Genomic DNA, 12,940 nt, shown 5'->3' with positions numbered 1-12,940 from the left:
TAGAGCACTTGGCATGACAGCATGATTCAGACAGACAACAGCAGTATGCTGAAGTAAGAATGTTACCATTAGCTCTTTCAGAAACTGCAGAAAAGTCTGACCATTTCAAGAAAAAAATCAGTAGAGTCACTTTCTGGATTCCCATCTGTTGGAAACATCATAAACAACTGGTATATCTTTCAGAAGAGAGAACTTGTCTGTTAGTACAGCTTGAGCAGGAAAGCAGTGGAAGGGACAACTTCCTTTGCAATCAAAGTTCTCCCTACTTCACCTCCCCGCAAAAATTCAAGAAAACCAGGCTACTTTAATTATTGGAATAATCAACAGGGAACAAAATACTTAGAATTTTTGGTTCATGATGCAAGCCTGAATAAAACACTAACAAAACAAAATTAAAAGAAAAAGCCATTATCTTGTCTTGGAATATTTTCTTTCAGTGTAAAAAATGCTCTTTTCAAAGCATGAAGAAAGATGATTCTTATCCCTCCACCCCATGATAAACAGATAAGAAATCTGCTTGCTTTATTCAGATGAAAACTTCATCATACAGTATACATCCTTCCTTACTTTAAAACACAGGCAGTGTGAATGCAGATTTTGTAAATCACATTACTTTGAATTTAACACTGGAACTTCTGTTCATTGATTAGTAATTTGCATTTCTAAAATCACATAATGAAAACAGTCAACTTCAATTACATTTTTAATTTCAAAATGTTTACATTTCAAGTACTCTGTCATATATTTCTGTTTCAAGAAGCCGTTTCTGCAAAAACTGCTAGGGCTTTGAATTGTCCATTAGAGACATATGGCATCTCCAGCCAGGGTCAAACCACCACACACATGCACTAAACCCAACTTTGAAGTAAAATAATTTTATATTTAACCCTGAGACTCAGCAGTGAAAAGCTGGTACAACAAAATGTAACAAGTCATTGACTAGTTATTCCTTCTTGAACTGAAAAGTACTGGAAACAACATTCTTAGTGGTAATTTCAAGGTACTTAAAAACAAACCATAACAACTCTGCAAAAGCCACACCCTTCACTAGGTATTTCAGTCGACCAACTTCACCCTTCTGTAGCACTAAAATACACTCTCTCTATATACATTTAAAACTTTAAAGCATTTATGTAAGTGACAGTGCTACTAGAAAATATGTGGAATGTTAACAGCCCTCTACTACAGAATCACACTGTACTTCAGGACACAGTCTTTAAGTACAGGGTACTTTAAGAATCTGCTTGCTGAGAGCTGAGGAAAAGCCATTCAATCTAAAGAAGTTGTGACTTCAAATGAAATGAAACAAGGAGCACAAAAGCCACCAAATACCCACACTGACATTTCACAACGTGGTTACTGCTCAGTCACAGAAGTCAAAATATGCATGTTAAAATTCTCGAACTTCACAAGCCCAGCTGTCATTCTCAAATTCTGCTGGCTTAGTCAGCCACCAAGAAATCTAGGAAATGACATGAGCTCATCAGAGCTCAGCTGCCTTACTTCATTTAAGATTATGTCCACTGGCTGACTGCAATAAAAACATGCATCAAAAGATGCTCTGATATCTTTTTAGAGGTAAGATCAAATGTCAAAATCTCCTTCAAATAAAGCTGCATTTGAAAACAAACCAAACTACAAAAAAAAAGGGAACATAAGAAACTTTACCTTAATTGGAGCCCGGCTAAACTGTATTTTTCTGTTGGCTGGGATTTCATCTTCATCTGGCAATCCATTAATTTCAGAATATTCCATATCAGGTTCATAACAGTTATTTTCATCACTGTCATCCAGATCATCCTGTTCTGTACCTGTCTCTCCCCAGTCAGAATTATATCTGGATCGTACCCGATACACATTGTAATCAGAGTGCATGTACACATGGGAACTCTGAAAATTATTCACATCTTCATGCACATCTTTTTCACTTGCCTCATCATAATGGGACTCAGTAGCATCTGAAATTGCATCTGTGGCAAAATCACCACCTGAAGCTACATTTCTTGCTAACTCTGCAGCTTCAGGTCCATCAAAGCTACCTTCTGTATGTTCTGACCATTCCTTTTGTTGCACCAAAACTCCTGTCTCTGTTTTTGACTTACTCCTAGTACAGCTGTCCACAGATCTTTCGCTGTCAAGCACACCAACCAAATCCTGTTGACCTGTTGCAGGACTCTCAACAGAATCAGCAATTGTCTCTGTGCTCTTTTTTATTTCTTCAGTTGTTTTTGACCCTGCCGAAGTGCCTGTGGACACCTTCTGTCTCGGTGTTAAAGGCGTGTTCGTCTGCTGAGAGTTCTCAACAGCCATCACACCTGTACTCTGTTTGGCTGGGGGAGACCATGTGCTGGTCTCTTTCAAAGGACTGAAACCCTCAAGGTTTGCAACTGGGGAGGAGATATTTGTGACAGTAGATGAGAGGTTTAGTGGATAGTGACCAGTTACAGAGTACTCTTCACTGTTTTCTGACTTTTCTACGATTACACTGTGTGAGTCAGTGTTTTCAAACACTGCACTGAGCTGACTCACAGTTGGAGAGACAGTCTCTGTCCTTGGGCTAAGACTGTCCAGTGAATCAGTGCTGCCTCTGTGAGACTTAGAGCTACACCACTCATCCGGAAGTTCATTAGAAATTATTTTCTCTTTCTTTGGGGAATAGCGATTTGAATGTCCTGTTTCATGAGCGTTTCGCTCAAACATCTTCCGAGTTTCAGTAAACTTGGAATAGGAAGGACCATCATGGATAGTGTCAAATCTACTAATCCTTTCAGAGACGGACGATTCCAACTTTACGATTGAACCATCTGCTTTTTCTACAAATTCTTTGGGCCTAATTCGTCTTTGAGGGGATGGAGGGCCACCCTTTCCCCTGGTTTTAGGGGCAACTCCAGCACTTTCAGTGGGCTCCATGCCCATCTGCATAAATAAGTTCTTGATCCTATTGACATTTGAGCCATATTTCCTTCCCCTGCTCTGTGAGGCCTCTCCTTCCTCTTTCGCTTTTTGGTCTCCATCTGATTTCGGTTTGTCAAAGGTGCTTTTCAGCGCCTGAAACTCAGTTCTGTAAGCATTTCTGTGAGGAGAGGCACTTCGGAGGGTTGATCTTTCTCCTGAAGACTCTGTTTTCATCATGTTTACTTCAGGTGCGTGAAACCTGCTTGCATAGTTTCTGTGGTACTGCTCTCAGTAGCTTGTCACAGCAGAGATTCTGCTTGAGGACTGTTTTTCCTCAGGGGCTAGTGCCCTTCAGCAGCGCCATACTTGACAGGAGATCTGGAGGCAAATGTCTAAATGCACGCAGTCAGTTTTGACAAAGCAGCATGACTGAGGACTCTCAAGAACAAGGGCTGATTTTACCTGCAATAGAAAGAAGGGTTTTCTGAAACCATGTCAGGTACTTTAAATCCGTCACAATTCCCATTTACCATTTTCTGACATGTTTACAAAATCTAGTAAAAAAAAAAAAAAAATACAAACCAACACTGCACAGACATGTGAAAACTCTCCATTACAAACTTTTTCTGATTGACTGTTGCATAATTTACAATCTATAACACCACTGCATAGCAAAAGAACAGATAATCATATCTTTCCATTCACAAGTATAGTATCATGGCACAAATATGCATGCAAAGGAAAGGTAATGTGACATGAAATATGAGGCACTGCAAGACAATCCTTGCTCTCTCAGACAAACGTAATGGTAGCAATACTGTCAAAGATAATATGCTTAGAAAGGCAAATTAAACATCAGCTCGAGGGAATACAAAAAACTGCATCCGAAGCTAACATCTTCAGCTGACCGGGTAAAGGAAGTGAAATCCCGTTAGAGAAAGTTGCCCCTTGTCACGGGCAGCGGTTTTATCATCTGCAAAATCCTGGAGGCACCAACGAGAAGATGCAGAAACGGAGCCAGGGGCTGGACCGCTCCCACGCCCCGGCCCCAGGGGCTCATCCCCGGCTCCCGCAACCCAGCGAAGGGTACCACGGGGATCTCCCCAGCCAACCCCCTCTCCGTTCACCTCCGTTCCCGCTCCCCAGCGCTCGCCCTGCCGCGCCGCTGCCGCCGAGGCGGGGACGCCTCACTCTGGCCGCTGCACACATGGTGCCGGTACCGGGAGCCCGCGGCCGCCGCGCCGACAGCGACGCGCCCGTCCCCGCGCACCTCCCGCTCCGCTCCCGCCGATCGCCACGGGCGACTGGAAAGGCCACACGGCAGAGGCTCTCGGCGAGCCGTGCAGATCTCGCAGAAGGCAATAAACTCAACCCGAGAGGGCAGCGCTGGAGCCCCCGCGGCGCTCCTCCTCGGGCGGCCGTGCCGCCCCGGCGGGCTGGAGCCGCGGGGCCTCGGGCGGCAGCACCTTGCGGCGGGGCAGTGCCCGGGCAGGCGCCCGCCGTCCCCGCGAAACAAAAGCCCGGTGCCAGCGCTGCTCCCCGCGGAGCCCGGCGCCTCCGCCGCCCAGCGCGCACGCCGCCTTACCCAGCCGACAGCCGCGACGGGCTCCCCCGGCCGCCCGACTCAGCGCTGCCCCCGCGCCTCCTCTGCGCAGAGCGGCCGCTGCCGCCGCCCGCCTGACAGGAGGCAGCAGCCGCCGCGTCGCCTCAACGCCATTGCACGCAGCGGCGGCTGCGGCGGGGGCACGGACACGGCTCCGCGCGCACACCCGCGGCGGCGGCGCGGGGGAAGATGAGGCGCCGTGGCCGCCGCGGCCGCGCTTCCGCCCGCGCCCGCCCCTCCGCCGCCGCACGGCCGCCGCGCCCCCGCCGCGGGACGCGCCCCGAGCTGCCGCCGCCGCCCGCCGCGGGGCCGCCCGCCGCCGCCGCCGCCTGCGGGTGACAGGTGCCTCACCTCCTCGGCGAGCCGCAGTGGTTCGCTCCGCTGGCGGGGCGGGGGAGGTGGCCAGCCCGCTGCAGTCCGGCCCCGGGCGGTGACTGCCGAGAGGCGGAGGACGGGCTCGGCCGCGGCCACAGCCAAGCTCCCAGCGCCGAGTCCCGCTGGCTGCCCCCGGCCCGGTTTATCCGCTTCTTCCCTCCCCGGGAACGTTCGATCCAGCCTGACCCCCGCGGACCGGGCCCGCCCGGCTCCCGCCCGTTTCGGAGGAGGCAGCGTGCCCGCCCCCGCGCGGGAGGGGCAGCGTCCCGGGTCCTGGGAAAGCCCCCGCTGCTTCCCGCTGCGGGAAACCCGTGGGGCGCGGGTGGCACCGGGCGCACGGAGAACTCCCTACAGTTCCTAGAGCGGCAGCCAGCGTGTTCCCTCCCTCGCTGTTGATCCACTCACCCAGGCTGCCCGAGCGAGGAACGTGATGGTGACCAACCCCGGGAAACCGCTCACATCTCCGTGGGCATGGCTTGTTCTGGCAGCTGCTGACAGGGACGGAGGATCACCCTTGGAGCACAACCGCAACCACAACCACAATGCCTTTGTTGTTTATTAGCTGGTCGAGTTCACCACAAAAATGTTTTGGCTTTATGTTTTGGCGAATAAGAAAACTTAATTGCGGAACATGAAATCTCTAGGTAATTTGTAAAATGGGTAATCCAGGCAGGTAATGACTGTTAATCTCATAGCAACTTGTAAGCAAAGTTCGTTAAACTAACTGCCTAAATATCCAGAAGATGGCCTGGGGATGTACACTGCAAAGTCTGAAAACTAATTATTATGTACAAAGAAGCAAGACAGTGGTGACTGAAAATAAAGATATGAGGTATATAGATCCACAAACTTAATTCATTAGTTTTAATGAGACTGAAGCATGGCTACTATATACCACAATGTTCATAGGTGGCAATCTCTAGCTAATTTGTACCAAGGGGTTGCAGGACAAAACTGTTTGCCTCAATAAAGTTTAAATAACCAGCATGTTAATATTGACGGGCAGACAACAAATCCTACAAGATAGATTGAAAACCAGCATTTTGATAAATACATACGGAAGAGGCCAGGAACAGAAGTGAAGGCATTTCAGTATTTTCCCCATTGCTGGCAGTAGCCTGTCCTGGCGCACTGCACGGCCCCCGCTCAGGCTCCTGCTGCCTGCGGACAGAGGCACGGGAGGACGTGGGGGATGCTCGACGCCCTGCAGGCTGCTGAGCAAGGCCATGCCGAAGCACGCTAACACAGCAGGGAGAAGAGGAGATCGCATGAGATATGTAATGAACCAAGATAGGAGCCTTTGAGCTTCCAAAGCAGTCACAGAAAGCTCCCATGACCGTGTTCCAAAGCAGAAGAATGAAGGAATTACTTTTTGACAGCTGCTTGAGATAAGAAGTCCTACAGGTGATTTGCTGCTCAAGGACTGAAAATATTGCAACTAAGCAGGACATCGCCTATTAAATTCTAAACATCAGATATGACAACAAATCTGAGGCCCAGCCTCTCTGTCAAGTGTCTTTCTATTGGCATGATTTTTTAGACATGAAGCTGTAGGAACACTTAGAGAGCCACTTTACTTTTGGAGATAAAAATGTATTAACAGAACTTCAGGTGTCATTGAAGAAGAATAGAGACATAAAGCAGAAATTTAAACATTTCATTTACCTTGTGATTTTTGGCTAAGAATTTGGTGTGGTTGAAGAGCTTAGTATGTACCAGATACATATCCTTAAGAATTTTATAATTACCATGCACAACCAAAAAAAAAAGGGACACAAGCAAACATTTAAAAGTCAATGAAACAATTGAGACAATCTTAAAGAGACTAACTCACATCTAATTATATAAAGATAATCAGGAGAGTATCCACTACCTTATTTGCATAAGTGAAGCCACAAATATCTTTAAATTCATTTTCTAACCAAAGTTGTGCAAACAAGATGGTCACTTCTTACCCATAATATACATGTTAAACAATGTACCTAAGAGAACAGCTGTCTTATTTCATGGCAGAATAGTGCAAACTACCTCTATTTTATACTTTAGTACGAAGTAAGGAAAAGTCACTGATGCTGATAGAAGCCGTGCACATTAACTCTCAAGTTTTCCACAATGAGAGACAATATATCACATTTATATTTTCCTTAAATGTACTGTAAGTAGGCAACATAAATGTTCAAGCAGACAACACCAGCTTTGAAACAGAATCTAATGCAAAATTATTTTAAGTAATGTCACATTCCTTCGGTACCACCTCAGGTTCATAACAGCCAAGATGTACAGAAACTACTGGAAATTTCGGCTGCTTTATCAGAGACAGCTGGGACCCTATTTAGAGGTTCAGCTTTGGTCACTTGCATCTAAATTATTCAAACTTATAACCACTTACAAAAAACTTTCAATCTACATCCTTATTTACACAATGCCTATGTGAAAAAATATTATTGTTATTATGATGCCTAGGATAATAAATTGTATTTTATTTCAATTGCTATGTTGCTTTTTTAAGACAGTCTCTTCATGTATGAGCATGGCCATGCAGCTAACTATAAAAGTCAGAATTGTGTGTCCTTTTGCATTTTCAGTACTTTTGTCATAATCCATTTGACTAGAAAGTATTTTTAGGCTTTGCTAAAGTATGAATGATACTTCTGTTAATTCCTGAGCGATATTAAACTGCTGCACAGCATACTTGAGAGAAGATAAGAGACCAAGGGCCTCCTTACTATGTCAGTATAAAATCGGAATAACTTCACTGGAGTTATAGAATTATTCCATTTCCCAACCAATGGGAATTTAAAATCTGTTCAGTTTAGTATTTACATATGATAGAGTATGACTGTCATTTTACTTGCAACGCAGTAACAACTCAATTCAAATTATTCTAAATTCTCACATGTCAGGGAGAGACCCAAGTTGTTTAACCTTATTGGCACGACTTTAAATTATACCCAGTATCTTTTAAAACCAGTTTCGGTGCAGTCCCACAACACTGAAGACAGTTGATTTTCTGATTACCTATATGTGTGAATTATATTTATTTACAATATTTTACTTGCTATATTTACTTTGGATGCCACTGAAGGGTTGTTTGAAGTCACTTTTCTGCTTTTAAGCCACTCAGTTTTTGCGATAGTGATTTATTTGTGCAGCAGAGCAGCAGTGCAAGTTTTTCCACATGGCTCAGGCAAAAGAAATGTCATTCCATCATTTGTTTCCTGTCAGTGTCTTTCAAGTCTTGTCTGTTCATGTAGAAATGGAAACTTTATTTAATCTGATCTTTGGCCAAGAAATCCTCTCCCTGCTATCCTGCCAAACCATTGGTGGGGAGAAGGTTTTTCTTCCTTATACATATCACAACATAAACAGAATTGAATTCTATTTTTTAGCACTTAGCCATGAATTCTTATTATGTAATCCAGTTTAAAGAAAAAGATCTGGTCTGAACAAAATACTTATATTTTGGCAGATAAGGTACATTCAAGTCAGGGTTCCCCTGAACGAGACAAGCAGAGACTAAAATATACAGCAAACAGCAATAATCATAAGTTGATAACCTGTAGTTTCAAACATGAGCAATCTGTGATTGTCATGAGTGGAATTCTTTTATATAGGAAGCCATTAATAGTTAAAAATGGGAGCTCATTAATATCACTAATTTGGCAACTTCAGAAGATTGTGCTGCTTTTACATAGAACATGTCAAACTACTTGAAAGATCAAGAATAGCTTCAAAAAAAGAAATTTGTCCTGAAAGATCTGAAGAAAATCTGCTAATGATAACAAAACTGCGTATTCTAGCAGTTTATCAGAAAGGCAAATATTAGCATATGAAGGCCTAAACTAAGACTAGTAAAGCCTTTTTTCAGTTACTCTGAGGAGACTTTTGCATCCATTCTTAAACATTCTGCTGTTAAATTATTCAAGAAATGCACAGCTATGGCTATAATAAAATAGAATTTTCAAGAGAGGAAAACATGAATTATACACTGCGTACAACTGCTTACTTTGAAATGGTGGTTGTGCCTGCATTAAAAGCTAGAAATCTTAAGAATGGTCAAAAGAGCTGTATTTCACACAGCTTTCCCTCATGAGCCCTCAGCACTGAACTCTGCATTAACACCACAACACAGACAACTATTAGTTACCAGCATAACTAGAACGATGGCAGCTAGTTGCAGAAAATTTATGATCTCATGGAAAAGACTAAATGTTTCACCTGTTAGGATTTGCTAAGAATCAATCCTGGTAAAACTCATTTCATGTTAGACTATTTAGGTGGGAAAACTGCTAGAAAGCATTCCATAAACCAGATTAGTTGACAAAGTGAGTAAGATCCTCCAGGGTGAATGATGCCTGTCGCATACCTTGATTCATCAGATGAGTATCATATGTAGATATATGGTATAGAAAGCTCTCCTTTCCAACATCATTGAGAAAGATTCAGACTTGAAAATGTTACTAATTTAACTATTTCAAACCAGAAGAGCAGAAATAAGAGATAGTTGAGACCCTCACCATAATTCAGTAATTATCTCTTCATGGAAATATTTTGTTATTGAAACAACATTAATTTTCTATTGAAAATTTTTTCTTTACAGTCTGAATCTAGAATATAGAACATAATGGGGTTTGGCAGTCTGCAAAAGCATTATTTTAGAGTATTTCTTGTGCAGCAGATACCCATTGTTACTCTTAAAGAACATCAAGTAAGCCAAACTGGGAGAAGAGGGAGAAGTATACTAGGAGGGAGAGATATCCTTGATGGTCAGAGCTTATGAGTGTACTTGACATTGCCAGTAAATAACACACAAGCAAATCTGATTACTGAGTTCAGAAATTGCCACCGGAAAATCAGGTAGCATTTTGGGCCATAAAGAAGACAGCAAGTTTTCCAACTCTGTTCAAATTCAGTGACACTTTGGAGCTTATACTGACAGTCTAGAAAGAGCAGAAGATGAGAGAGAGAGAAAAACAGAGGCCAGAGTTCACAAAATACAGCACACCACTGCTGCCTTGCAGCGTGCAATGTATTGCCAAGAAGGAAAAATTTGGCTGGATTGCTCCACCCGGAAGCTGATGCTTATGCCTCTATTTGAGTTCATATTTTAGTAGTATGTGTTCCACACCCTCTTGGTAACATGAACGCAGGCTTGTTACAATTGCATTACTGGAATTTGTTTCTCCTTTTTCCTTTTCAAAAATCTAGTAATTTGAAGAAATAAAATTGAGAAAACAGCTGTTTATCTCAAAACAGCTCTCTGTTACTTATAGAATGTAACCTCAAATATTGTTTCCCATACCTTGGTTATCTGTCATGTACTTTGATTCTCTTTTTCCCTTCCAAACAGGTACTGTCTTGCTAACGCACCATCAATGAAAGTTCTCTCTTAAAGCTAGATTCGGTAGTCAATTTAATTTAGTGCATAAAAGCATTAAATACTTAATTATTGTGTTCTGTATGGCATCAGATAATGAACATAGGCCAGCCAAAAATATGCCTTTATTTTGGAAAAGCGATGTTCTTTGCCAAAGCATAGAAACAATATCACAGTGCTGCAGTCACTGTAGAAGTACAGGTTACCAGTTAGAGGCATTAGTTCTGTGCTAACACTAAAACACTCGAGTGAGAGAAAGAGAAATCAAGACGGGGTCACACCATTGAAAAGAAAAATGAGAACACTGACATCAGGTTGAAACACAAAACGTAAGAATTAATGAGTCAAAATCTGCAAATTTAACTATGCCATATTTAAGAAAGGGAAGGCACACTCCCATGAATCAGTATAACATTATAGAGGAAAAGGATTACATAAATACTTGCATGAAACAGAACAAGCAATTGCACGACACAGAAGAGAAAAGCTTGTGAAGGGTCTGGGCCATTGCCCAGGACAAAAACGGCCACCAACAGCTGCTATAAGGTAGCCAGCTTTGCACAGGCAGAACCATCGAGCCACGAGGGTAACAGAAAAGCAAACCCAGGAGCCCAGGTGCTGAATAGCGGGTGTGACAGTGAACCTCGGGGGTGTTCTGTGTAAAAGCCCGAGGATTTTACACCCGAGCCCGACGGCGAGCGGCCGCACCGCCCGGCGGCTCTTTGGCGCCTCGTGTCGGCTGGAAGGGGCCGTGCCGCCCCCGGCGCAGCGCGGTCCGAGCCTCCCGCAGGCACCACCGCGGGGAAAACGCGGGGGAAAAGGTGGGAAAAGTACTGCGTTTCACTATTGCTCTGCAGGGTTATGTTCCGCTAGCCCTGCAAGTACATTGTGCACCTTTAGGCAAGGGAAACCTCTTGCCATTTCACTGTCAAGTCAATGCCAAAATCCACACAAGATAGCTGGAAAACGAAGCTTCCATTTTTCGGAAGCTCCACTTCCTGTCCTTCGAGAGAAGGGCTGCATTCTGGAAAGCTGCATTACGTTACAAATACCCTGATACAGCACATATTTCTGGTAAGAACAAAGTAGATGCACACTCTCTCAGAAGGGAAGCAGCCCCAGAAGAACGTGAGAAGCTGTAACTTGTATTGGTAAGTATTTGACTAGACCGGCACGGTGGGTCTATTAGGTAATAGATCCTGCTCACCAGGACGAGAAAGTTCTGTCTAAACCAGAGGCAAACAGCACTCTTGCTACCAAGGCAAGGTATATTTACATACAACCCACCCATCCATTTTCACCTAACAAATAATGTCTGATTTGGTCATTTGTATGCTAACTGTGAAATGACAAAGAGACCGAAGAGCTCCAGGGTTCATCTGCTGAATGGCACTCAGGCCTGAGAGATTATTCCAGTGCCCTCTGTTAAGGGTGAGTGTTTTCACTTATTCAGGCGTAGAGTCATGCACACTTTAGCAGAATAACAAGATCCCTTAGTAAATAAGCTGAGAGTAGGGTTTGGACCTAAATATTTGTATATGCTGGTGTCTGGACAGCAAAAGCAAGTACTGCAAGCAGGCTGCCTCATAGCTCAGTAGAAGCAAACATACCAAAATCAAGATTCTACGAGTGAATGGGACAGGATGCAGAACCAAGAAGAAATAGAATGCAGAATTTTAACTGTTTTACCAAGGACTTTACTTAAATACAATTTATGCAAAAAATCTGTGTAATGAGGTTATGTTACTAGTTTTTCCTCTGTATTGTGTCACATTGCTCTACATAATACACCTCTTACAAATGCCCAACCTCTCTTCCAGGCAGTATTTTGTTATCTAAGAAAAATAGCTGTAAAGAAGGGGGAGGAGAGGACTGGACGGAAGGGTGAATGAAGGGAAGTGAGATTGCAGAGGTCTAAACAGCAGTCTGCATTAGTTTTACATCATGCCGTGTGAAAGAAAAATCACATTTAGGAATAGATGGTGAGGAGGCGGAGGCAGAAGGGAAATACAGGTGGGTACAAAACTGCCAACAGCCTGTTGGATCTGAGAGGGAAGTTGTAAAGAGTGCATGAGGAGCAAAAGTACTTGACCCTTATTTATCTGTTTTGGATGTAGTGGAATTTTCAGATAAGGAATAAAATGACAGAAACAAAAGAAAGGTTAGCTGCTTGTGCCCATGCCTCTATATAGGCATCTTTGAGAGTCCTACCAGTGCCTTGACTGCAATGCCTATCAGGCATGAAATCACTGGCTTTGGTTCCTGTAGGTTGTATGGCAGAGACACCATCTAATCAGTCCCAAATAATCCCAGCTGTAGGTAAACAGTTTTACTTCATATTTCAGTAACTCCAGCTTGTCCTGTAACAGGAACAGGAAAAGAAGTTTTTAAAAATAAAAAGGAAGGAAGCAGCTCAAGCAGAGCAACAAGGGGATGATTAGCTTGCATGGCAGTGTTCCTCCCAGACTGCACAGAGGACTGAAAAAGAACTCAGAAACAACAGGCAAGTAACTGGACTAGGAGAGGGGGAGGACAAGAGAGCATTATCCTTGTCTCCTATACTTGAGAACTTACTCAATCAGCTTTGCACAACTGTTCTACAAGAGCATATACAGGCAGTGAAGAGACTGATCTCATTGCACAAAGACATTCTTTCATTATCTCATTGCAAGGAAAGAAAGTAGATATTT

General features: G+C 43.7%; 1 protein-coding gene across 3 annotated transcripts in view; it reads right to left on the bottom strand.

Annotated features, from left to right (window-relative positions):
* The window catches only part of PPP1R9A (protein phosphatase 1 regulatory subunit 9A), a 135,137-nt gene extending 130,118 nt beyond the window's left edge, over positions 1-5,019 (bottom strand). Inside the window, exons 1-2 of one of the 3 annotated variants that reach the window (XM_069006868.1) lie at positions 4,850-5,019; positions 1,669-3,357 (exon numbers count right to left, since the gene is read on the bottom strand). In XM_069006868.1, coding sequence (XP_068862969.1) covers positions 1,669-3,132 — 1,464 coding nt within the window. In that variant the 5' untranslated portion in view covers positions 3,133-3,357; positions 4,850-5,019. Of the gene's footprint in view, positions 1-1,668; positions 3,358-4,480; positions 4,634-4,849 lie in introns of those variants that run through there. The other 2 variants (XM_069006867.1, XM_069006869.1) reach the window with 2 other exon arrangements.
* Between the last annotated feature and the right edge of the window lie 7,921 nt (positions 5,020-12,940).

Source organism: Aphelocoma coerulescens, chromosome 2 (genome assembly GCF_041296385.1).
Source record: "Aphelocoma coerulescens isolate FSJ_1873_10779 chromosome 2, UR_Acoe_1.0, whole genome shotgun sequence".
NCBI classification, from domain to species: Eukaryota; Metazoa; Chordata; class Aves; order Passeriformes; family Corvidae; genus Aphelocoma; species Aphelocoma coerulescens.
This window is presented reverse-complemented; position numbering and strand designations above follow the sequence as displayed.